This window comes from Ciconia boyciana, chromosome 18 (assembly GCF_034638445.1).
Source record: "Ciconia boyciana chromosome 18, ASM3463844v1, whole genome shotgun sequence".
In the NCBI taxonomy this organism is placed as follows: domain Eukaryota; kingdom Metazoa; phylum Chordata; class Aves; order Ciconiiformes; family Ciconiidae; genus Ciconia; species Ciconia boyciana.
Window position 1 is genome coordinate 4,938,169 of NC_132951.1, and position 24,127 is coordinate 4,962,295.

At 49.5% G+C, this 24,127-nt stretch overlaps 4 protein-coding genes and 5 non-coding genes across 9 annotated transcripts; 2 read left to right on the forward strand and 7 right to left on the reverse strand.

The window, feature by feature from the left end:
* Positions 1 to 122: 122 nt before the first annotated feature.
* SURF2 (surfeit 2) lies at positions 123 to 3,442 on the reverse strand. Its single transcript, XM_072882711.1, has 6 exons — positions 3,263 to 3,442; positions 2,756 to 2,910; positions 2,422 to 2,525; positions 1,787 to 1,978; positions 1,038 to 1,204; positions 123 to 221 (listed from the first exon to the last, which is right to left on the reverse strand). Exons 1-6 carry the CDS (start codon positions 3,440 to 3,442, stop codon positions 138 to 140), a joined length of 882 nt encoding a protein of 293 aa, XP_072738812.1. The 3' UTR covers positions 123 to 137.
* A 29-nt stretch (positions 3,443 to 3,471) lies between these two features.
* SURF1 (SURF1 cytochrome c oxidase assembly factor) lies at positions 3,472 to 8,379 on the forward strand. Its single transcript, XM_072882710.1, has 9 exons — positions 3,472 to 3,603; positions 4,428 to 4,509; positions 4,634 to 4,761; positions 5,123 to 5,205; positions 6,024 to 6,215; positions 6,522 to 6,594; positions 6,955 to 7,117; positions 7,521 to 7,602; positions 7,882 to 8,379. The coding sequence occupies exons 1-9, from the start codon at positions 3,541 to 3,543 to the stop codon at positions 7,946 to 7,948; spliced, it is 933 nt and encodes a 310-aa protein (XP_072738811.1). The 5' UTR covers positions 3,472 to 3,540; the 3' UTR covers positions 7,949 to 8,379.
* Positions 8,380 to 9,061: 682 nt separating this feature from the next.
* Positions 9,062 to 13,945, reverse strand: RPL7A (ribosomal protein L7a). Its single transcript, XM_072882708.1, has 8 exons — positions 13,478 to 13,945; positions 12,732 to 12,852; positions 12,137 to 12,286; positions 11,148 to 11,288; positions 10,709 to 10,788; positions 10,235 to 10,365; positions 9,736 to 9,805; positions 9,062 to 9,231 (listed from the first exon to the last, which is right to left on the reverse strand). The coding sequence occupies exons 1-8, from the start codon at positions 13,928 to 13,930 to the stop codon at positions 9,127 to 9,129; spliced, it is 1,251 nt and encodes a 416-aa protein (XP_072738809.1). The 5' UTR covers positions 13,931 to 13,945; the 3' UTR covers positions 9,062 to 9,126.
* On the reverse strand, positions 9,863 to 9,938 carry LOC140661437 (small nucleolar RNA SNORD36). The gene has a single exon (XR_012045751.1). It is a non-coding gene; the product is annotated as a small nucleolar RNA SNORD36 (small nucleolar RNA).
* On the reverse strand, positions 10,442 to 10,514 carry LOC140661428 (small nucleolar RNA SNORD36). Its single transcript, XR_012045740.1, has one exon. It is a non-coding gene; the product is annotated as a small nucleolar RNA SNORD36 (small nucleolar RNA).
* LOC140661436 (small nucleolar RNA SNORD36) lies at positions 10,961 to 11,037 on the reverse strand. Its single transcript, XR_012045750.1, has one exon. It is a non-coding gene; the product is annotated as a small nucleolar RNA SNORD36 (small nucleolar RNA).
* On the reverse strand, positions 11,368 to 11,435 carry LOC140661439 (small nucleolar RNA SNORD24). The gene has a single exon (XR_012045754.1). It is a non-coding gene; the product is annotated as a small nucleolar RNA SNORD24 (small nucleolar RNA).
* LOC140661438 (small nucleolar RNA SNORD24) lies at positions 12,355 to 12,427 on the reverse strand. The gene has a single exon (XR_012045752.1). It is a non-coding gene; the product is annotated as a small nucleolar RNA SNORD24 (small nucleolar RNA).
* Positions 13,946 to 21,022: 7,077 nt separating the features above from the next.
* Positions 21,023 to 23,950, forward strand: SURF6 (surfeit 6). The gene is made up of 4 exons (XM_072882709.1): positions 21,023 to 21,295; positions 21,674 to 21,874; positions 22,497 to 22,588; positions 23,050 to 23,950. The coding sequence occupies exons 1-4, from the start codon at positions 21,202 to 21,204 to the stop codon at positions 23,719 to 23,721; spliced, it is 1,059 nt and encodes a 352-aa protein (XP_072738810.1). The 5' UTR covers positions 21,023 to 21,201; the 3' UTR covers positions 23,722 to 23,950.
* Positions 23,951 to 24,127: the final 177 nt, after the last annotated feature.

Genomic DNA, 24,127 nt, shown 5'->3' on the forward strand with positions numbered 1-24,127 from the left:
GTGGGGGGTGGCTTGAGGCTGTTAAATACAACTTGATTCCACCCCCCTCTTCCCCTCTCTGTAACAGTTAACTGAATAGGCAAACACCTCTAGAGTTGTTATACAACAGGCTTCAGGCCACATATTTAGCATAAAATTTATTTGCCGTTGGTTGCTTTCTTGGAGTTCTTGGGCTTTCGATGGTGACTCTTGAATTTCTTCTTTAAAGGACCTGACTGTTTCTGTAGAGAAAAAAAAGAAAGTTAATCAGCTGATTTCCAAACCCCAAATCCAGCCCTGCCCAAGAGAGCTTAAAGAGAAACTGAGTGGGGTCTCCTTTACCAACAGAGACAGAACAAGCACAGCCCTGGTGACAGAACCAGCCAGGATGTCTCCTTGCCCTGTCCTGCAAGTTAGCATTCCTTGCTCTGACGGGCACAGGGTTTCATTAGGTACAAGCAGTGATGGTCTCCCTGTAGAAATGAGCCTGAACTTCATCCAGCCTTAACCTTCCAGTTTGATACAGTTATAGAGGATCCAGCCCCTTCCTCAGGGGCTGCCTTAGACAGTTAAAGGTTTATCTGTCTTTATGTATGTACTATCTGCCTGCTTCCCAAACAGAGAAGGATCAGGGTATGTCCTGGAAGGCAGGACCTGGCCAGCTCCTCAGAAGAGGCAGAAAAAGGGTCTAGAAGGACCCTGTGACTTCAAAAGGGTTTAACTAGCATCTGTGTGTTTATGGGGAGGAAGATTATAGAACCCACAAGACACACTTCAGTTTCCCTGTTAAAGAGAGCATGCAGCAGGATTCTATCAAAGATGAGCTATTTATACAGGCAGGAACATCCCTAGTTAGAGCAGACAGGATAAACATTTACTGGTAGTAATTCACACCTCGGGATGCGAGTCAGTGGCTGGCACATGGGGAAAGTCTATTCTCCTGAACAGCTCTGCACCTTCTGCTGGTTCTCAGACAGGAATAGATCAGACAAACACCTACAGGATGGGATCCCGGTTCCACGTTCCCCTGTTGCTGCACGCAGCAGCGTGACTCCCACCTTTCCCCTTTTGTTGCCAACTGCTCTGCTGACATCCATTCTTCCACCATCCTCTCCGTTCACATCGCCATTCTGCTTGGCCCCCTCATCCTCACTGTCTGTTGCAAAGTCATCGCTGCCCTTTGTGGTTTGTGGAGCTGCTGGGCTTTTTTCTGGGAAGAGTAGAGCTACAACACAAAGATTTAGCTCAGGATCAGTTCCCTGTGCAGATAGGCTCTGTCTCCCCCTAACTTTACTTAAGGGCACCTTAAAGGTGATTTGCCAAGCTGCTTCCAGTCTCCGAGCATATATGTGTCACTACTGAAATACTTGGGAAATAAACACACTGGTGTTTTAGAAGCGTGCCTGGTGCTCTCACTAGCCCCGTTCTGGGAACTGTTCAGCGCAGGCAGTCCTGTCCCCGCTCTCCTACAGCGAGGCAGCGTCTCCAGGTGTTCGTCAGCAGAACGGCCTGACCAGCTCCTATCAGACAGGAGCCCTTGCCGTAGAGAGACCTATAGCAGCAAATCCCAGTGGATCTTGCATCCCTCCCCTCACACCTCTTGTGATCCAGTGCTGGTTATTACTCAGTGATAACTGCTATTTCTTATTTGGCAGTGGCAAGCTTTTCTGAAACCCAAGAACACCCAACCGGATGGAAGTCACATGCCTCCAGCACGCGAGCAGCAGGGAGCAGTAAAAAGAAGTCAGGAGAAAATGAGCCAACAAACTCCCTTCAGGACATAGACGATACCAACGTTCTTACTCACGTGGGTACAGGTCACTCATGCTGTCGTCCGTCTCCTCTCCGTCCTCGTTGCTGGACTCTGGCTCCCAGAATTCCTCTTTTCTGTAAGGCTGCCTGCTCCCGTTCATTTGGTCATCAGGGTGCTGCGTCTGCTGCTTCTTCTGTCGCAAGCAGGCAGGGATGTACTCCACTCCTTCCTTCTGGCACTCCTCATCTAACAGCGCGAGGGGTTGGGCAGCAGTTAGCGAGGCTACCCAGTCATCTTACTCCTTTTCATTTCCAGCCTAGCTTATATGAAATGCAACTCAAAAGTATCTTGAGCTCCAACTCTACATTCATGTAATCTACAGCGATACTATGGACCATGAAAGATGGGAAAGATGTTAACGCAGAGACTGTGCTGGACGTGTGAACCACCCTCTCTGGGGAAGTTTTAGAACCGCTCCTCTCAAGTAAGGATGTTCCAAGGATTTGCTAGAGGCCTATTGCTCCCTATATCTGGGATCTTCCTTCCTGGCTGAGGAGCACACATGGCAACAGCAGTACATTACTGTCAATCTAAAGAAAACGTATCCCCTTCCTTCATGTAGAGCTACTGGAATCTCAACAGCTCAGGGAAAAAAGTTGGCTGGTTGTATCTTCAGAAAAGCCACTTACATGTTTTTAGGGCCTTCTGATAGCGCTTCCCTTGGACGTGACGCAGCACGTGCTCTGGAAACTTGTTGATGTGTCTGAGAGTGAGCTTGCAAAATAGCTGGTGTCTGACAAGACACAGAAAGAAAGAAAGAAAGAGCCAGCGACAGAGTTTAAGTATGCTATTACTTAAGAACTTTTCACTTATAAGCACTATGCTCAAAGTTGATAAATACTTTATAAAGACTTTCCCAGTCTCCCAAACCCATAAAGACTCAAGAACTTGTAAAGGTCAACCACTTTATGTCTGAGATTGAGCTAAGTGTGAAGCATAACACACAAGAGGAAGAATACGTACAGATTCTTTGTGCTGGGCACTATATGGGGCTCAAACTTGCCATAGTCAAACTCTCTGGCTGTCTTTATCAGCCGCTGATACTTCTTGCCATTAGTATAAGCCTGTAGCTCCGACAGCCGACATGGCATCTCGTGGCCCGTCAGCCTGCATCTCACCTGAAGAAAAAGGATGTCTGGTCAGGGAAGCCCAGGGGATTACCCCAGGGCTGGGGAGGGCAGGACAGACCTCAAGCTCCCACAGCGTCCTCCTCCCCAGCCCTCCTCTGACTTCCACGGCGGGAGAAAAGCCTCCAGGCCAGGGAGCTCACCGGGGCCGAGCCCAACTGCTGGGGCACCTTCCCCGGCCTGCTACCAACCGGCCTTGTCCCCCCTCACCGCCCCCTCAGGGGACGCGGCCTCGACATCCCCTCACGAACCCCTCAGCGAGGCGCCCCCACTCCCCCTCATGGCCCCCCACCGGGCGGCCCCAGGCGCCCCTCAGCCCCGCACGGCCCGGCTCCAGCCCCACCTTGCCCGGCTCCACGAGGCTGAGGAGCGGGTGCTGCCGCAGGAAGAGCCGCTCCTCCTCGGGCACCTCCGCCACGGCCGCGCTGCCGACAGGCCCCGGCCCCGCCATAGAGAGGCGCCGCCAGACAGGAGCTCGCCTCAACTTCCGGCGCCGGCCCGGCCGGGGAGCAGCCGGCACCATAGAGAGAGGCGGCTAGAGAGGACCCTGCCTGCCTGCCCGCGCCGGGACTGTCTGGGCCGCAGGCGGTTGGCGGCGCGGGGGACGGTGGCGACGTTGCCATGGCGACGTGGAGGTTGCTGCTGCGCGCGGGGCCGCGGCTGCTGCGGGAGCGCCGGGGCCGGGTGAGGGCTGAGGGGAGCGGGCGGGGGCTGAGGGGAGCGGGGCCGGGCCGGACCCGGGCTGAGGGGAGCGGGCGGGGGCTGAGGGGAGCGGGGCCGGGCCGGACCCGGGCTGAGGGGAGCGGGCGGGGGCTGAGGGGAGCGGGGCCGGGCTGAGGGGAGCGGGTGGGGGCTGAGGGGAGCAGGGCCGGGCCAGACCCGAGCTGAGGGGAGCGGGGGACGGGCCAGGTCCGGGTGAGGGCTGAGGGGAGCGGGGCCGGGCCGGGTGAGGCCCCGATCCTGTCCGGGGCCCGTCCCCCGCGGTGCTCGGCGCTGTTACGTGCGCCCGGCCGGGCTCCCCCAGCGGCCGCCCTTCCGTTGCCGGGGCCCGGGCTTTGGCCGCGGTGGGTTGGTGCCTCCAGTGGCGGAGTGGGGACCGGCTTCACTGCACGGGGCGAAGCAGTGCTAAAAGTGAGCAGAATCGGGGGAAAAAAGACTAAATCTGTCCTTGTGCCGCTCCAGCGTGGCGGGAAGGGGAGGAGGCGGGAAGGGCAGGTGCTGGGCTGGCATTTATTTCCAGAACAAATTAAGATGGTGTATGCGTTTGCTGATAGCGTGGATGGAAAGGGATAGAACGTTTGCTGTGCTACAGGCAGCTCTGTAACTGGAATTTGATTTTTTTTTTTTAATTATAACCTAACCCGTGGTGTTTCACAGGTGGTTGCTCAGATGAGACATATCAACGGGTAAACAAATTTCATGCAATCATTGAGCAACTGATATCATCTAGATAGATACAAATTTTACAAAGCAGAGACACTACAAAGGATCTTTCTTATTTCATGTAGGTGTCGCACTGCTTGATCAGAAGAACATTTTTTGGGTATCCCCTAACTAAAGCAGGTTCTGGTCTGGTCCAGCAGACTAAAGGTAAGAAAAGATTTGTTTAGGCTTCTGCCCTGTTTCAACCTGATACCAAGAGGTGACATTTTCTGCAGGAATTTGGCATCTCCTCTCCTGTACAAATCCTATTCCTCGTTCTGTTTTTCTCTAGATGTTTGTCTGAGGTTCTGCAGACCACGAAGTTCTACAACAGCTGCTGATGCATCTGGAGAGGACATCTTACTCAAATGGGGCCTCTTCCTGGTCCCTCTGACCACATTCTGTCTCGGCACTTGGCAGGTACAAATAAATATTTCATTTTTTCAGGAGATGAGCACTTGAGGGCTGTCAGGTTTTTTCCATCTCTGGCTGTTTAGTTCAAATCACATACAGGGTAAAGATTTGCTGTTATTTTCCCTTTCTGTTTTCCAAGTGTCCATTTGTAAGTCTTTAAAGGAGAGATTCTTATTTTTTACACTTGTATTTCAGTATAAATATTTCCTCAAATTAAAGTCAGTAGCCTCCATTTCCATATCTCCAATTACCCTGTTTTAGGCCAGGTCTGAGGAGAAACTTATGGCAAAGATTTTAAGGCTTGCTGGGGTTATTACATTGCTCTCTTCTACCATAAGGAATTCCTTTTGTGTTTGTGTACTTCCAGGTTCAGCGACGAAAGTGGAAATTAGATTTGATTGCGCAACTGGCATCAAGAATTACATCAGAGCCCATCCCTCTGACATTAGAGTAAGGAAGCTGAGACAGTTTGTTGTCTACAGAGCACTGACTGTGTGCTGGGGATATTAGATTTGGTCCCTGCACTAATGAGCTTCTACTAAACTAAACTGCATGAAAATGAAGGAATGCAATGGGAATCAGGACGTGCAAGCAAATTAGAAAGATAGATATCCTGTTAATTTTCTTGTTTTTAGTAAAAGAATAAGTGAACGCTTCCCTGTGGGATACTCTAAATGCATGTAATAAGGATGAATCTGTGTTCAGGAGAATGTGGTATGTAGTTCATACTGTATGTAATCCTCCTGGAGAAGGAGGACTTGGTAGCTGGTGTCTGTGAGGTCCCAAAGGGATTATTCCTGCAACAGGGAGTCTTGGATCAATAGCAGGCCCTGCCCCAAGTGTGGAGCAGTTGTGTCAGATACAAGAGAGCTTTTTAAGGTCACTTGGCCCATGGCACAACTGTCAAAACAGTTCAGGTGTTCAATTTCATGGTCTGGGATGGGAAAGAAAAGCTCCCTGTTGGCTGGATGCGCACGCAGGGTACCCACCTGCTGATAAGCTGTGCGTGCCATTGAGGTGGCACTGGGTTACAGATATCAGGGAAAAGAACTGCTCTCTGGATAGTCACAATCGTCTCGATTTGATTCACCGTGACAGTAATAAAATAGTAAGCCAGCTGCTTACTCCATGAGGTGTTTGTCTTCTGTTTCTGTTTGCCAACTGGCCCTAGAGTGAACCATTAGGGAAAAGGAGAATCCCACAGAAAAATCCCCTAATTTGATTTGCCTATCACAGCCATGATTTTGTTTGCATCTTGTTCCATGCAGCCCCATGGAATTGAAGGAATTGGAGTACAGACCTGTAAAGGTCCGAGGGCATTTTGACCACTCCAAGGAGCTCTATATTTTGCCACGGTCACTTGTAGACCCTGAGCGAGAAGCCAGAGAAGCTGGGCGGCTGACATCCCACCCAGAAAATGGAGCGAATGTCATTACTCCTTTCTACTGCACAGAACTAGGGTAAGTAAGTAAGTTAATTAAAGTCATGGTTCACGTGAGCAACTCATTTCTGTTTTGAAAAGCTGAATCATGGCGGTCGGGTTTATATAAATCACTCCCACTCCCTTAAAAGGTATCTTTCACAGTCTGTTAGGTCACTGAGGCTCGATTCAAAATTGTTTTTAAATTCCCTTATAGTGCACACTCAGATGACAAAAAAGTGGCACCAAACATATGGATTGCTTCTTTCTTTGGTACTTGGTTCTAGGCAGCAGCAAGAATAGATTTCCTTTCACTCATGAGCCATACTTCTTTATGTAACTCTAGGGTCACGATTTTAGTCAACCGAGGATTCGTGCCCAAAAAGAAATTGAAACCGGAGACCAGGCTGAAGGGACAGGTAAGGGGGATACAGGGAATGCTGTGTATTACTTTCTGCCCTGTGATTACCCAGAGGCACTACTGACAAACCCAGAAAGGCAGTAGTCATGTTCAGCATCATGGGAGGTTACTTAAATAGTCATTGCACTTTTCAAAGAAGATAAACCTTTTCTTCCCATTTTTTTGTTAAATACTGGTTTTTACAAACAAGGAGGTGTTCTTGATCTGCCTTTTTCCCTGCTGTGTTACAGCACTGCCCCACTGCTGGCATGACCAGTTGATTTATAATCAGACCCCACAAGTGCCATACTTTTCTACCAGGACCTGGTGTGCCAGAATATGACATGAACCTTGAAAGATTCCTTTTTTCTCCCTTCAGATTGAAGATGAAATTGATCTCACTGGAGTGGTGAGGTTATCAGAAACCCGGAAACCTTTTGTGCCTGAAAACAACATTGAGAAAAACCGCTGGCATTACCGTGACCTGGAGGCTATGGCAAAGGTGACCGGTGCTGAGCCCATCTTTATCGATGCAGATTTCAGTAAGTCACAGAGGAACCCAACCCCACATCCAATTTACATTGGTCTCCCCCCTTTCTGTTCAGTTAGTTGTTTCCCCTGGGCACTTGGAAAGGTATTGCATCTTTCTCTTCTTTGTGTACTCTGCTAGGCTTACTATTTTGAAGGCGATAGGCAGCTGGCACAGGGGAACGGTAGCATGCTCAGAAGAGATGCAGGTGGTGTTCGATGCCTTGAGCACAACCAACCACTCGCTGTAGGGCCGCCTGCCCCCACAGCTCTGGCTTTGCTGGTAACTTGGGAACGCCGTTGCCCGAGGAAGAGGTGTCCACATGACTGACCACCTTCATCCCGTTTCTCACAGCAAGGGCAGCTCTACGCGGTGCAGACTCGAGATTTAACGTGTGTGCTGTGTTGTACCTCTAGGAAGCACAGTCCCAGGGGGGCCCATCGGAGGCCAGACAAGAGTGAGCCTGAGGAACGAGCACATGCAGTACATCATCACCTGGTAAGTTACCCAGCCAGCATTTGACTGACCATCCATGCGGGTTTTTGAAGGTAAACCTTTGAACTGCCTTCTGTTGAAAGCAAGGGAGCCATTTTTGCCTGGCACTCTTGCTCCTGCATCAGTGAGACTGGATGAGCTCTTAAGCTACAAAAGCCTCAAGCTTTAACCTAAGTAACATTTGCAAGGTGATTTGAAGTAACTGTTTTATTGCACTGCAGCTGACTTAGGGAGGTCCAGTCCACCTTGAAAAGGTGTAAGCATGGTTGTTTTCTTTTGTAGGTACGGCTTATGTGCTGCAACTTCATTCTTGTGGTACAGAAAATTTATACAAAAGATACCTCTGTGAGGGGAAGAGCCAACTTCTCTTCTGTACTACAGTCACAAGCAAACTTTTATAGACAACAGCAGTCTGATCAGTCCTGAGTAACTGAAGCACTCAGTTTCAGGGCAACATATTCAGTGAACACGTGCAGCTATCACACTGCAAACAGACTTTAAGCAACTGATGCAGACTCAGAGCTCCTACCAGTGTGATTCTGGCTGCAGCCTGGAAGCACTGAACTTCAACATTGTAAGTGGCTGTTGAGACTTCTAGTGAAGCTGATTTATGCAGTAATCTCAAGGATGCTTTTTTCTGTTGCAGTTGGTTGTAAGCTATGACACTTCTCCACTGCTGTATTTTCCAAAAGACGGCAAGTTTCTTTGCACTGAGTAGTCGTTCCTGAAGTCAGGAGTGGTTCACAGCAGTTGCATCAGAATAAAGAGGGCCTTTAGGTGCTTGCGTTGTGACTTGCATTTTGCATCTTACATCTTAAAAGTGACAGACCCAAATTAAAGGTTACTGTGGATACTCAAGTCTAGCTGGGTAAGGCAGCCTGTGGCTTTACAAGAGCATGATGAGGACTAGCAAAAACAAGCAGCAGCTACTTCAGCTGGAGCCTTATCGAGCTTGGTAGCCTCCCACAGTGCCACAAGACCAAGTCAGCAGTCAGGAAAGAACAGAAGGACAGGAAGGTCTAGATTCTTCCCCTGCTTCAGCCTGCCTTCATTGACTGTTCTTGCCATGGAAGAGGCACTACAGACCTCCTAATAGGATGTGGTAACACCCTATATAACCCATACTGTAACCAAGTCTGAAGTACTAATGGAGATGATCTGGAGCCATTTCCAATTGAGACATATTTGCATAAGCAAGCTAGGCTTAAAGCCAGAACTAGCCTAGCCCCTTCAACTTTATGATCACACAGCATGTGCAGCTAAGCTGCTGTTGATGGGCTGTGCAGAGGAGAGGAGCTGCTACACAGGATGAGTAGTTAAGGGCAGTTGTTCTAAGTAATAACCTGCTCTATGCAGCTGTTTCTGTGCAGCGCTACTCAATCATTTGATGGAAGGCAAACAGAAGTAAGGCAATGCTCATGTGCTACCCACTGCCTGGAACACTCCCATTCATAGAGACCACTGAAACTTCATCTGGGGGTTTATTCTTTTTATGTACAGAAAACATGGTAGCAATCCAGTACATCTTTAGCCCAGCTTAGTAGCCAGTTCTTTAGCCTTTGCTTTTTCAAGTTTAGCAATGCGAGCCACTGATTTTGGACCCAAGACGTTACCACCCCAGTGACGACGGATCTGCAAAGAAGTGAGAACAGGTTAGATGCCTCATACGATCTCTTACTACGTCATTCAACCAACTCGCTCAATTCCACTCCTTTCTGCACAAGGGGAAGAGCTCCCTCAAGTATCAAGTCCTACACATTTCAAGCAGTGAACTACGTTTCAGGGCAGTGCAGAGATACAAGAGTTTAAAATCTTTCCCCATGAATGGTGCTGGATTTGGCCACCACATAACTTCTGGACTTGGGGGATGGAGTTGAGCCTAGCAGAAGCTGTTGCCCTCCCTACAATCCTAGCCCTGCAATAGCTCCGTTTACTTGTAGCTTGGTGCAGCGTTCACATTTTACCCCACCCTCAGGTAAGGAATCTCTATACATCATAAGAAGATCTAGGTACAAGACACCCAACAGGCTTTAAGCTGATGTCACTATGTCTGAAATAATTTGCATTTCACTAGGAAGCTTTTGGGGTTGTTAACTATAATCTAAAAGATAAGGCTAGCAGCACAGAGAATCTTACCTCATCATATCTGTCATTGTAGTTGGTCTTGACAGCCTCCACGAGCTTTGCAAGGGCTCCCTTATCCTCCCTGTTGGTGATAATTTTAGTTCCTTCAGAGCCTCAATTTAACATTTTCCATAAATCTTTTGCCTCAGGATCTAAGAGCTCATAGTGACAACATGATTTTTCAGGTTAAGCATAAGCATCAGCATCATTTGCAAAGGGTTGATCGCTCCAACCACCAATGCTTTAGGAACCTGCACTGCTCAGATGAAGGTTAATAGTTCCACCTACGTATTTTAGAGTAACATTTTGGTAAGCCAAAGTAATCTCTATCTTCAGGATCTGATAGAGCTCTTAATACAAAAGGCCATCTATATTAGACGTTACAGAGTTAGTATTTTAGTTTTACTACTTTAGAGATGCAAGTTTCATATCCGTCTGCCCTACAGTCTGTGCTTACAGGCAGTTTGCTTTCTCCACTACAGTGAGTCAAGTCAGCACACAGAATACTTACGGGTTAACCTGGGTGAAAGCAACAGAGGTACAAGTTTTCCTGTGGACCAGTCGCCCCAGTCTGGCTTTGCCCTTGATGATGCAGTATGGCACTCCCATCTTGCGGCACAAAGCTGGCAAGAAGACCACCAGCTGAAAAGAAAGGGAATGTGCTGTGTAACTGAGGGAGAACGTCTTTTTATTCTTTGAATGAGCCTGGGCTGTGGCAATTGCTCAGTGTTAAAAAGCTCGTTTTGCTCGTCATTGTTGATTCAGGTGAAGAAATTCATACATCATTGCAAGGGCCAAGCCTCATTGTAACACCAGGACAACTATGAACATGCATAAGTATCCCAGTCCTGGTAAATAAGTCTTTTTATGCATTCTCTTTTCACGCAATAGACGTGTCCTAAAAATGCATTTTCACCCCAAGCCCAGTTCTGACCTCAGCTTAAGTTACACAGGTAGCCTGTAATGCACCAGCAAGTATGCTTACCTCAATGGGGTCTACATCATGGGCAATAACTACAAGCTGAGCTTTCTTGTTCTCTACCAGAGTTGTGACACTGTTAATACCTGAAAAACAAGTTATAGGTAAGCTTTGATTCCGCTCAGTCTATTTTCAGAAATTTCATATAAGCCTCATGCAACCAGCTCGGATTCCATAGTGCAGCTTCATTAGGAAAGTTGTGAAAACTTTTCACATCCATTCAGTGGCAGAGAGAAGATATTCCATGGACAATCTGCTAAAGCTCAGGGTTAAAAAGCTCGTCTATTTTGCTCTTCACTTTGAGCTCAGGTGAAGAAATTCATACATCATTGCAATAGCTTGTCCAATCCTGTTTGGTTGGAGCAGAGCACCAACTCATCAGTCTTCTCTCTAACAAAGCACCACACTCCCATATATGCAAGCAGCCCAGTCTATGTAGAGTTACCTGCTCGGAGGACTGGCGGCCGCTTAGTCGGCGCATCTCCCTTTCCTGCAGCTTTCTGCTCAGCACGAGCCAGTAGCCTCTGCTTCTTCTCTTGCTTATTTTCTGGCCTGTATTTGTGCGCCAGCTTCAGAAGCTGTGTAGCTGGAAGAGAACATCTACTAGTTAGTTAGTTGCATGACCTTAAAAAAAGGTCTAAGCATTACTTTTTAAAAGACTGCAGTGCATCAGCGATCTTGGTGGTTGTCATCAAGTGTATTTAGACAGCAAAAAGTTAGCATCATTTGTGCAGTGCCAGAGCAGAGCTAGCGGAGTGCCTCTAGAGCCCGTATTTACCTCTACACGCACCTCTGTTGGCAATGAGAGCTCCTTCACTGTTTGGATGAGGAAATGCCTGTTGACCCCCACAGCAATTATGGTTAAAGGTGGTGCACTTTCGCCTTTAAAGCAAGCAACTTGTTTGGCAACATCTACGAGGGAGTTACTCTACATAGGCTGAAAGTTTCTTGCATAGACACTGTCACCTGGAAAAGACTATTTACTCATTTCACAGAAGCCCCTGAAGCCCCTTCTTCCCCCGTGTCAACATCAGCCTGCAGGATGCTGGCTTTCCCCCCAAAGCCCGCACTGGTACAGGTTTCTCAAACTATCTGTTTACACAGTTAAAAGAACCCTACGTGGGTCTACATCAAGCTGGAAGAACGCACTCCGATGGAAATATGCAGTTACAATAACCCTGGGTTTGGGTCACGAAGTAGGAGCTTCGGTATTTTCTATTCCCTTTTCAAAGTACATAGCAGCTATCAAGACTTCAGCCAGCAAATTCAGACAGCAGCTTGCTGTTGACAGCACCCCAGTATCAAAGCCTCCCTAAAATGCTTCCAAAGATACTCTCCGGCTTACCTTTGTTAAGTCTTATTTTGGTTTCTTTTCTCTGAGCCATATCCCATTAACGACCCAAGTCAAGAGAACTTTGCGGGGCACATCCTTACCTGTCTGGCGGTCCAAAGCCTGAGTGAACTGGTTAATAGCAGGAGGCACCTTCAAGCGTTTGTAAAGGATGGACCTCTGGCGCTGCAGTCTGATGTAGCGCGGCCATTTCACAAAACGTGTGAGATCACGCTTCGGCTGGATATCCTGTCCTAAAAATACAGACTTTAACTCAAAGCTGTTCCAAACCCACACAGCAACAGCACGGAACAGGCACGAGTGCATCAGTGATCTTGGTGGTGATATGTCAGCACTATCACTCAGATAGCAAATATTCTTTCACATCATCTGCACACCGTACAAAAATGTCACTACAGAAGTCTGAATTGACTTACCACACCACGCGCAAAAGGGCAACATTCATCACAACAGAATCACGTAACAAGTCTATGTAATATGGGAAACACTGCAAATTGTCCACAGCCACCTTCGCATACCCAATGAAGGACAGCTCTTAATTGCAGACAGCAAGGCAACTGCCTTCATCACGCTCTCCACTCTACAGCTGTATCACAATATGCTCCTGTTTATGATTTAGACATCTCTCCATAAAACACAAAAGCCTTGAGCGAGTAGCCCAAACATTCACTTACTCACCAATGCCAAAGTTCTTGGGCCTCTTCTCAAAGAGGGGATTAACGACCTTCTTGGCCTCCTGCTTCTTGACTACAGCAGGGGCCGGTGCCACCTTCTTGCCCTTGGCCTTCTTTCCTTTCGGCTGCAAGTAAGAAACACACTCTTCCTTCTTTTGCCTCAAATATTTGTGTACTTAAAAGAGCTTTCAGTCCACCTTGGAAACGCATTTTCCCAGGCATTTCACCAGCCTGGCAACCTCCCAGCCTAGCCTCGCCCTCCCAGAGAGAGCACATCCTTCCATTTTGACTTTAAAAGGTTTATGAACCCCCCTGAGAGGGACGCCGCTTGAAACCGCGCCATCTCCTCGCCTGGGCAGTAATCGCCCCAGGAGAAGCTAGCGCTCCCCAGCCCGGCGCTCCCCGACACCGCGAGCAGCCGAGACACCCCCAGCGCGGCTTCCTGGCCACCGAGCCCAGCATCCGCCCTACACCGGGAAAAACGCTGCGGCCTAGCCGGGCTGCCCCGCTTCCAGCAGCCCGAGCCGGGCGGCGCAGCGCTGCGTGGCCGCCCCGCTGCGGGCGGGTAGGCCCAGACGCAGCCTTCCCCGGACCGACCCCGGTCGCCGCAAATCGGGCACGAAACACCCCTCCACCGCCCCCCCAGGCTACCGAGCGCCCGCGCGGCCCTCGCTGCCGCGCCGCGGCCCAGCGATGGGGACGGATGGCGGCGGATGACCCCAGCCCCCACCCGCGCCCGCCGCCACTCACCATCTTGGACTGAGGAAGAGAAAGGCGCACTGGTGCATGCTGGGAAATATCTATGGGAGCGCCGTCTCGCGAGAGGACGGCGGCGTCGCGCGCGGCGGGGCGGGGCCCGGGGGGATCGAGGGGGGCGGGAAGGCGCGGGCCGCCATGGCGCAGCAGCGGGTGCTGCCGCAGAGCAAGGAGACCCTGCTGCAGTCCTACAACAAGTGCCTCAAGGACGATGTCAAGTCCATCATGGACAACTTCACCGAAATCATTAAGACTGCCAAGGTGGGACTGGGCCGTAGCCGAGCCCCGAGGGGAGGGGGCTGCGCCCACGGGAGCACCCGGGCTCCTGAGGGGAGAGGGGCGGGTTTTCCCTGGGGGCAGCTTTGAGGAGAGACGGGGGGTCCTGAGGGGAGAGCAGAGGCCCTGAGGGAAGAGCAGGGGCGGCCCTGAGGGGGGCGGTGGGGGCATCTTTTTTCCGGTTCCCCCGAGGGCGGCCGTGAGGGAAGAGGGTTTCTTCCCCAGGGCGGGCGGTGGTCTGTTCTCCCCGGCTGCTGCTGGCCTCCCTGTCTCCGCCCTGCGGGCGGCCAAGGAATGTTGCTGAAGGGGGGAGAATGGCAGAAGCAAGCGGGGAGGGTAGCACAGATGATGTGTGGGTGCCGTAGAGTCCAGAGGCTGCCTGAGGGATTCCAGGTGTGGATTGAACTGAAATGAGACGCCTTATAACGTAGTAATCATGTATCAGGATTTTAGTATGTAAAGGTGGATATGTACACTTTTTTCTTTAGATTGAGGATGAAACTCAAGTCTCTCGAGCAACCCAGGGTGAACAAGATAACTATGAGATGCATGTCAGAGCTGCAAACATTGTGAGTAGCATCTGCTGTTCAAATCAGTGGGCAGCACATCCTTCAGGTACTGTTGGGTTTGTTATTGCATCTAGGGCAGCCTTATAACTCTCACGAGGACTGCTGCTAGAAGATTAACCTGATATTTGGGGTGGCTGTTGGGTGAATCCTTCTCTAGGGGGAAAGCTGGGTAGCCTGGCTTGTCAGCAACAGGCTTCTGTCAGAATCCTCACGTAATGTGGGAGTTTCTACTTCATTCAAGGGTTGGGCTGAAGGAGCAGCTTGGGAGATCTTGTTTTAGAATTGGAGCAAAGCACTGTTTTGATATACTATGTGCTATGTGACTTTTCTCCCTGCTACAAGGTCCGAGCTGGTGAGTCCCTGATGAAACTTGTGTCTGACCTGAAGCAGTTCTTGATCCTCAATGATTTCCCCTCTGTGAATGAAGCTATCAACCAGCGCAACCAGCAGCTGAGGAGCTTGCAGGAGGAATGTGACAAGAAGTTGATTGCACTACGGGATGAGATCTCCATTGACCTGTACGAGCTAGAAGAAGAATATTACTCTTCCAGGTACAAATAGGGCAGTGGACTTCTGCCTTATGACTCCAGCCCTTTTGGGGTAGTTAGTCCAGACAAACGAGTAGTCCTTAGAGTATAGGTCTTGAGAATGTTCCCAACAAAATTTCACTCCTGGTTTTAATTAGGTCAAACTTTTTCTGCAGCTAAAGCAACTGCCTTTACCTTGTAGATATCCTACAGGGTATAAATGTCATGGTGAAGGAGATATTCACAGCATCCAACTCTAGGTGCCTGCTTTAGTTGGCTAGATTTGACAGATAATTTGCTTAGGCTTCTTTTGTAATCATTGTAAAAGGAGATTAATTTCCTTGGGGGTATAGGCTTCTGTCTGAGTATCCCTTTGGAGGAGCCTGTGTCTCTCTCCCTAGAGAGACTAGCTTGCTGAGCTGGGTCCTCATGTTAGATGAGATCACCACATCTTTGTGGTGAGTTCTTTCACAAGTGACCTGGTTACACAGTGTGCCTTTTTCCTTGTAGTCCACTACCCCCGGCTGCCTGGTGTCCTATTGGGGTGAACGTTTGAAATGAGCAAAAAAGACTTGCTCAGTTTCATTGAATTATGAAGTATTATGATAGGATTTTCTATTGAAGACTTTTTACTGATTTGTTTGTGGGATTTTTAATATTTTAAAAAGACTCTTAGAAAACAGGTTTTAGAGAATTCAGACACTTTATTTTTTATATTTTATTTTCTGTCATGCACTCCAGCACTTCTAGTTGATGATGCAGTAAATGAAAGCAGGAGAAAACAAATGAGAACCTGATTATTTTGGCTGCAATGTCCAAGCTAATTGAAGTCAGTGCAATAATGCTATGACTTCTAAACAAAAACTTAACTTTTAAAAATCTTATTTAGAATTTTAATGACCAGGTTTTCTATTTTTGCCTTTCCCTTCTTTCTAAAAATGCTGAATGCCTATAAACCCGGCTAAGTCAACTAAAACCCTAATTGCTCAATATCTGTGGAAGTTAGGCTGTTATTATGGGTAATATATGTGTTTTAAGAGTAAAAAGATATTGATATGACATAGCTTAGGAAAAGCTATGACATCGGAAGAAAACTAGAGGTAAAAGTTTAGAGTTGTTTTTCAAACTTTACTCAGTTTTTTGCGGGGTGGCAAGAGACCCTAGAAATATCTCAGAAATGAAGAGTAATGGCCGCAAACCCAAGCACCAGTCCAGGCCCTGATGGGTCAGGGGTGCATCCACTACATAGGCTGCATACAGCATAGCAGTGAGCTGTATCCAAAGCAATGCGGTGTGGGATGAGAGTGCCTCACCTGTGCCAGACGTGCTTCTCTCACACTGTCACCAGACTGCCAGCACCGTGTGTCAGTAGCTTTAACTTCTGGACTAAGGGGTTCTGACCATGCTGGCATGGTCTTTTCACCTTCCTGGCACCAGATGCCACATAAAGCAATGCTTCGTAACAGAACTAACATCTAAGCACAAATGTTGGCATACACCAAATGGATTTGCCTTCGTGCCCTTTCTTGTAAGAGTGGTCACGAGGAGAGGAAACTTGGCAACTCTGCAGAGCTACAATCCCTCCACTGAAGCCTCATATCATGTAGCACTTAGTCGTTTGCTTTTAGCACTTATTCCCTCCCTGTGCTCTTTCCTGTCTTTTTCTGCACCAAAGAAATTGTGTGTGTGTGTAAATATAGAAACAGTGATTTATTCAAAGTCCTTTTATAATTAGAGTACTAAAATATTTTTAATGAAACCTTATTGTCTAATGTGGGAAAAAAGGTTTCTGTTATGTCACGTAGTCGTAGAGTGATAATCACGTTTGCATGGTGTAAATGCAATAGCTGGTTTGCCCACAAACAGGCATTCTGTGCTGTCCTGTGAGCCCAGCGGGGGTTGCCTCTCTGCACCAGCTGTTACTTTCTTGTGGGTCATGATCCCACAGGATTTATAGAGACGTGTGCAGTCCCGTGAGGCCAGGACATGGCTTCCCTACAGCCATCCTGCCAAACTGCTCCCCATGCTCCAGCTTCCCTGAAGGTCAGTTTATTTTAGGTCGTCCCTCCAGGGAAGGCTGTAGAAAAGTGAGCTCCCTGCAGCAGCACACCTCCAGATGCTGCAAAGCTGAGAGCTGCCCCATGCTGTGTAGCTTGTTTGGTCCCTGTGCACTGCTCCCGAGGGCTGTGAAAAGCCAGTGGCAGGGAGTGTCTCCTGCCCAGCAGTTGTCACTGCCATTGTGCTAACGGGGCTTAGGAGACAGCCCCTTGCCCGTAGTGTGTAGCTAATAGGATGCACCTCAGGTGTAGGGTCGGGTTTTGTTGCTAGGCTTTTTGTGTGTACACAGGGTTTTGATAAGGAGACCTGAAAGCAGGTCCTTGAAAATAAAGCTGAGTAGATGGTTCTGAAGGAATCTTTGCTTTCATTCCCTGTGTTCAAGTAGTTTCCTAGAGCTGTTCCTCTGCACACAGACCTGGCTGCGTGCCTCGAGAGGAGTAGTGAAGTCCCTTCCACGCACTGAGAAACCCTCAGTCAAAGGACAGAGTAGCAGGCTGGCCAGTGCTGTTGTGGGCTGTGCGGTAGCTGCTCATTCACCCTGACTTTTGAGGAGTGTTACGTGAGAGGTGAAGCTTAGACTTTTGGAACTGTTCTAACTGGGGCAGCAGGAGAAGCAGTTATGCTTCTGACACAGCTAAAATTTTGTTAGTAACTCCCCTGCCAAGATGTGGTGGATGCTGTGGCCAGGTTCTCCTTGGAAACTATGGCCTGAGGTCTAAGACTGACAGAAAAGGACTCGTAGTTCTGGTTCAGTCCTGAAGGTCTTTGCTAATTGAACCCAACTTCACTGTGTGTTGGAGACTGTAGGGAAGGGTGATCTTCCAGCGGGTTTTACAAAGGCCCCAGATACAAAAACCTGTATCCACTGCCTTCTCACTTCTGCTGCAAAACCAGCTGGGTGATACTGCCAGAAAAGAGCTCGGAAGTAGATGCTTGCAACTAGTGCTTTGTGTGCTTATTCCCCAAAGCAGTAACTCCAAGCCAGCTTGCCTTCTCTCATCCTAAACCCCAAACTTGCATTTATGTTCCATCGCTCCCTCCTCTGAGGTCACAGGAGCTGTCTTGAGTGTGGGGTTAGTTCTCAACATGTTTCATGTTTGTGCAATTTGAAGTGTCTCATATTTCTACACTTAAAATATTTCCCTAAGCATCTATTCAAGTCCATACATTAAAAATGTAAATAAAGCTGCAACAACAAAATCACTTGACCCATTGGGTTTGTTTTACTTTGAACGCAAGCTGCTTTCCGCTCCAGCACTCACTTTGTCTTGGGTTTCTCTTGTGTGTGCAGCTTCTTCCTCTCTTTGGAATTTGTTTTGGTTTTGTTCCAGTTTCTTGCATCATTTTTCTTTTTAGTTTCAGCCCTTCCACATGGTGTTTTCCTCAGAGCACAGGCAAGAATTAGCCAGTTGTTTAAAAACGTTACTTTCCCACGCTGCTGGTTCATCCAGCTCTATAGTCTGCAGTGGTCAAATCCAGCAAACTGCTTTTAGAAGAACTGTTAGCTCAGGTTCTGCTGAAAATGGTAGGAGCCATCAGTACCTTGTAGTCAGGCTGGGGAGCTTCAGTAGAAGACCCAGACCTTCTGTGGAGCACTTTTTTGAAAGGGCAAGGGTGCAGACAGGTCTCTTCTTTATCATGACAGGGACAGGCCCTAAAACATTTGTGCTAGCTTTTTTGTTGAACTTGAGTTTAGAGCAGGATTTATGTTTTTTTCCTCACGTAGGTTGTGATCTAATTCCAAGTAAAATAATTATGGATGAGGTCCTTGTCTCACTCCAGTCAGTAGCAGAACTCCTATATTTGGGGTGCCAGGACTTCAGCCCAGGTCTTTTCAGGGACTTAGAGCGCCTGGATTAGAACGGAGCCTGTGTTTTAGTTTGTAGCAACAGTTCTGTCTCTGAAATTCCCCTGATCCTCACCAGACCCATGAGGTTCAAGACTAGCCCTTAAGGAATGTCTCAGGGAAGGCCAGTGTCACAAGACTTGTGATGAATTTGTGAACACAGACCTTGCATCCATGAATGTTTTTTTGCCATTTTCTTAATGCTTTGCTTCTGTCTTGCTCCCCCCACCCCTTCCTTCCCTCCCTCCCCTCCTCTCTTATTGCACCTGCTCTCTCTCCTTACTGGGGTTGTTTGTTCTGGAAAGCTACAGTCTGTGTGACAGCAATGATCTTCCACTGTGCGAAGCCTACTGGAGACAAGACTTTGCCACGCTGTCCCCTGAAAGCTTCTCTATGCCTCTGACAGCTGCCACAGCAGAGCAGAGCGTTGCTACCTCCCAGAGCTCAACCCCTTCGCACCCTCACGTGAACGGGCACGGGGCAGGCCCCACGGAGCACTCCTGAAGAGGATCCTCTGCTGCCGAACGTGTTCCTCCTGGCGGCACTGCGCTGCTGGAAGTCTTCCACCTGCTGTACTGAGCAAGCACCTCCCGCTGTCAGGAGAGCGCACTGGAGCTGTATTTGCAGGTTTCTGCTCACTGGATAGCCACAGTGCTTTCTCCACCCCTGGGACATTGCCGTGAGTGTTCCTCTCCCTTAAGAGATAGTGATAAGTAAATACAACGTTGATTGTTCTGACAAGTTAGAGTTAGGTTTGCTTTTTACATGACAAGTTACATGTGGAGTTCATTAGAAATCGAGTTTGTTTCCATGTGAATCTCAATAAGGACACGCTGGAGTGTTGGGGGTTGAATTTGTTTGGGATAAACTTGAGCCAAATGTGGGGGCAGTGACAGTTTTGGGGTTTTTACCCTGCTTCCCACAGTTATGGACATTCTGGCTGCTTTAAAGCTCTCTCAGGATGGCATCTGACAACCTCTGTTCTACTTAACTACAGTAAGGATCTTGTCGTATTTGTTTACACAGCAGTCTTCACTGGCAGAGTGCTTCACAAACTTGAGCTTCTTGCTCGCAGGCGTTTGGGAGGAGGCTCTCAGGAGACGCTTGCCCACAAGCAGTATTCTCCCTTTTGAAAAGGGCAAACTGAGGAATCCCACTGTGTTGATGGTGCCACTTGCTCAAGGCCGCAGATAGCAGCAGCGACACGCTTTAGTTAGTCCGATTCCTTTTTCAGTGTTTACACAGAAACTTTCTATTAACATAGCCTGAGCTAACATGAAGCCAGCATTTACGTTGGCTAATAGTTTTGTCTGATAAAGAAATCTTGAGATGACGGGGGTGTACGGAGCAGTGAGGGACACTCGGTTCCTCTCGCAGTTTCCTTCCAAAGAAGCACCTTTGGTGCTTTGTCTGCAGCTGTTCAGCAGCTCGGCACGTCTTCTGCCCTTTCTCTTTGCGGTTAGTCGGGACAGCTCGGTCTCGGCACCGCAGAGCCAGGGCTGCATTCCAGCAAGCGGCTCAGCCCAGCTTCCCCAGCGTTCTGCTGTAGCGTCTTGTTTCTTGGGATGTGAATTTTGGTAATAATTTTTATTTTTCTTCCATTCCATTTATTTTTGTAATTAGGTGGTTTAATAAAACTAACTCTTTTGTATAATTTTTCAAGCGTGTGTTTTCAGCCACAAGGCTTTGAGAAAATACGACAGCGTTCAGCATAAGCGTGCGCTAGGATGGGCGTTCCCCCGCGTTTTGAAGAAAACCCCGCTCCTTGCGGCTGTTGCTGCGTAGGGGCTGTGGTCCTACCCGTGCCCCGGAAACCATCGTCATCCTCACGCCTGCCAGCACCGCGCGGGGAACCTCGCACCCCGGCTGGCAGAAGCTTGGCCGCTGCAGACTGAACCGGCCGCAGGTCTGCCTCCTCCGACCCGGTCATGGCAAAGGAGGGTTTGGGACCTCCAGGTCGGAGCCTGACTGGGCAGGGGCGAATCGGAGGGCAACCTGCCGCTGGCTGCGGGGACGGTGTCGAGGGGAAACGGGAGCGGCGGGGCGACCCGCAGCCGCTCCAGAGGAGGCCCGAGCACCCCCGTCTGGCTGGGGCTCCGCGGGGACCTCGGACCCTCGGCCCTCGCTGGCTGTGGCGCTGGCTGTGGCCATGCCGGCGGGCGCTCCGCGGGGCCGGCTCCCGGGGCCGGCTCCGGCCGCCCGCTCCGCCGCGGCCCCCGCCGCCTCCTCCCGGCCGTCGCGCTGCCGTCACTTCCGGCGCGCTGAGGTCACTTCCTGCCGGAGGCGCCGCACGAGGAGGATGCCGCGGTCCTCACGGTGCCCTGAGGAGAAGCCAGCGCATCTGGGGCCCGGCCGGGGCTCTGCGGCCCGCCCGCGCTGAGGGAGCCGGGCCCGGCTGGGCAGGGCAGCGCCCGCCGAGGGGCGGGCCGCCCCGCGGCGATAATGGCCAGCCTGGCCGCCCAGGACTCCTACCTGCAGGGCTTGGCGAGGAAGGTCTGCGTGCAGCACGCCCCGGAGCCGCGGAAGAGGAAGTTTGGTAATGGAGCTGCGGTGCTTCGGCTTCTGTCCCTCCCCGCCGATCTGTGGGAGTCCGGGCTTGCGGCGGGCTTGCGTCCACGGGGTGCTGGGCCCGGCGCGGATGCGTTGTGCCGTTGTTTAAGAAAAAGCAACCTCTGCTGTAACGTGGAGCTTCTGAGCGCTTCTGTACAGGTGGTGATCGGACGTGGGAGAACTGGGATTTTAGTGAAGTGTGCAAGCACGTGTGGTCTGTCTAAATAAATCCTAAAATACGTAATTTTTTAAGATGGAGATATGCCGTTGCAACGCTGGAACTTTAGTCTTCGGTCATAACTGAACATTATGAAGTGGGAATGTAGTGTTGTCCCGTTTTGTGTAACTTGTCTTTGCCTTCTAGTGTCTAAGCCAGGCCAGCCTGAGCTCAAGAAGAAGAAGAGAAAGAAATCCAGGAAGGAAGCTGAGAAGACAAATGCTCCTTCAGCCAAACAGGTGGTCTCTAACACCAGTAAACCTGCTCCGGGACAGAAAGCAGCCCCTCAAGCCAGCAAATCATCTCCACAGGGTGTTACACAGAGCAGAAATGGGAGTTTGGTTACAGGTAAGAATACCAGTGTTGCCGTGGTCCGGTTCAAGTTACCTGAGCTGAGGTAGCTGCTTTTCAGTTGCTTCACACACGTATAGTTTGGAAAGCCTTTAAGAAGTTGAGCTGAATGGAAAACATCTTTGCTTATTCCACGTGGCCTAAAAGCTTTCGCATACCTACATAAACGTGTCACATCACCGCTGGGTGGCTCTCTGGAAATAGCGTTTAGTCTGAATCGCAGACTTCTTACGTACTTGGGTAACTGCTGGGAGTTATGGTGTGGATGTGATCTCTCTCATGCCAGGCTGGCTTTCCGTTACGAATCCGAAAAACCTGATCACAAAGAAAAGATGTCCTTGGCGTCTTTGTTTCCGCTAGCTTGGTACTTGTCTTCTGGCGTGCTGGGCAGCCGCAGGGCATGCCAGGCCGTTCCGGCTGGCAGTGTTGAATGATAATATGGGCAGAAAACTGGGAATTCTAAAGAAACCAATGAAATAGAAACTTGGTTTCTTTAGATTTTCCATTCTATTTGCAGCATCTAAAGAATTCTCAGAGCTTTTCCCGTAGCCACAGAAAGTTCTTCTGTTTAGCTACTGCTGTCTTTTAAGTATGTTTATTTTCTTCCACTCATTTTCAGGGAGCAAAAGTGAACTGGATTCCCCTTCTTTTTCTGCAATGAATCTCTTGCGTCAGAGACTACACGAGAAGATTAAAAAAGCTTCTGGACAAGTATGAGAACTCTTAATATGTCTCCATATGTGTGTTTATGCAGTATACGTTCTCCCTAGCCTCCCAGGGGATGTGGGGACAGGACTACGACCTTCCAAGGCTCCGGGTTTGAGCTAATCCCATTGCCTAAGGAAGCGTCTGTAGGTATTGCTGGGAGACCTGTGGGTATTCTGTGAGAAGAGGTAGGGCCTGGCTTGGAGGAGAGCACGCCTCTGGAGATTTTTAGGAAAAAGAAAAGGACTAAGCCTGAAAGGGAACATAGCTACGGGGTGTTGAGAGACAGTAAAGGGTTTGACGTGCCTTTACTGTGTTTAGTATCTCTAAAAGCTGAGCCCACGGCTTCTTGTCACGTGTACTGTATTTCTTAGGAGAAGTTTGAAATCGGGAACTTGAGGACATCCCACTTTTAATTCTGCTTTATCCCTTTAAGGCTCCTGATTCATGTCCGTCCTTCTTCTTAGGATGATGCCAAAGAATTACCTCCTGCAGTCCTGGAGAAGAGGCAGCGAAGGAAATATGAGAGAGAGAGAAAGAAGCGTCGAAGAAAGGAGTTGAAGATGAAGGCAAAAATGGAGAAGAAAGAAACTGAGGAGGTACCAGTAGAGCCAGAAAGCAAAAAGGAGGAGGCCACGGCTGAGATGGTCTTTAACAAGGTCGAAGTCCACGAAGAGAATGAGTTGAACAAGATCCAGAAGAAGAAAGAGAAGAGGAAAGCGGTGAAAGGCAATATCACTCCTCTGACGGGCAAAAACTACAAGCAGCTGCTGAGCAGGCTGGAGACCAGGAAGAATAAGCTGGAGGAACTCAAGGATAAGGACCAGAAGAAAGCTCAAGAGCTGGAGAACAAGGTGAAATGGACAAATGTTCTCTATAAGGCGGAAGGCGTGAAGATTCGTGACAACGAGGAGCGTCTGAAAGAAGCTCTGAAGCGTAAGGAGAAGCGTAAAGCCCAACGCCAAAGGCAGTGGGAGAAGCGGACAGAAAAAGTGGTAGAAAAGATGCAACAGCGGCAGGAAAAGCGTCGCAAGAACATTCAGAAGAAGAAGAAGGATAGGATAGAGAAGAAGAAAGCCAGGGCCCGGAAGAAAGGCCGGGTTCTGCCAGAGGACTTGAAAAAAGCTGGCTTCAAGTGAGAGCGAGGCAGCTGGGCCTGGCGGCCTGGGGACAGGCCTTGGTTCTGCCGCTGGGCTCAGCGGCGAGCTGTCGGAGCGGACCCTCGTCTGCCCAGCCGGGCTGCGCTACCGCGGCGCAGGAGGCAGCGCCCGAGGAAGCCAGCCTGTGGGGCAGTCGCTGCCGTGGCTTCCCAACGTCATAATAACAAAAAAGCCCGTCGTGTGTTTGGTAATTAAAGTTCCTATCCCAAAGAAACGCCTTCTGATTGATTTATTATCGTTATTATTGTTTTCCTAAAGGGAAAACGTCAGTTGCAGTTATTTCCTTTGGTGAACTGCGTGGTGCTGGATGTCTCTCCCCACACCCGCGGGCCCTGGTTGCCGTCGAGGGAACCGACCCCCGCCCTGGGATCGGCCTCCGGGTCCC

Coding starts and splice junctions, on each gene's coding strand:
- SURF2 (XM_072882711.1), bottom strand. CDS start 3,442: ATGGTGCCGGCTGCTCCCCGGCCGGGCCGGCGCCGGAAGTTGAGGCGA. Junction 1,205..1,786: donor CATGAGTGACCTGTACCCAC/GTGAGTAAGAAC, acceptor TTTGTGTTGTAG/CTCTACTCTTCCCAGAAAAA. Junction 222..1,037: donor TTGGCAACAAAAGGGGAAAG/GTGGGAGTCACG, acceptor TTTTCTCTACAG/AAACAGTCAGGTCCTTTAAA.
- SURF1 (XM_072882710.1), top strand. CDS start 3,541: ATGGCGACGTGGAGGTTGCTGCTGCGCGCGGGGCCGCGGCTGCTGCGG. Junction 5,206..6,023: donor CCCATCCCTCTGACATTAGA/GTAAGGAAGCTG, acceptor TGTTCCATGCAG/CCCCATGGAATTGAAGGAAT. Junction 7,118..7,520: donor CTTTATCGATGCAGATTTCA/GTAAGTCACAGA, acceptor TTGTACCTCTAG/GAAGCACAGTCCCAGGGGGG.
- RPL7A (XM_072882708.1), bottom strand. CDS start 13,930: ATGCCCCCACCGCCCCCCTCAGGGCCGCCCCTGCTCTTCCCTCAGGGC. Junction 10,366..10,708: donor ATGATGTAGACCCCATTGAG/GTAAGCATACTT, acceptor CTTTCTTTTCAG/CTGGTGGTCTTCTTGCCAGC. Junction 9,806..10,234: donor GCTTTCACCCAGGTTAACCC/GTAAGTATTCTG, acceptor TATCACCAACAG/GGAGGATAAGGGAGCCCTTG.
- SURF6 (XM_072882709.1), top strand. CDS start 21,202: ATGGCCAGCCTGGCCGCCCAGGACTCCTACCTGCAGGGCTTGGCGAGG. Junction 21,296..21,673: donor GCCGCGGAAGAGGAAGTTTG/GTAATGGAGCTG, acceptor TTTGCCTTCTAG/TGTCTAAGCCAGGCCAGCCT. Junction 22,589..23,049: donor TTAAAAAAGCTTCTGGACAA/GTATGAGAACTC, acceptor CCTTCTTCTTAG/GATGATGCCAAAGAATTACC.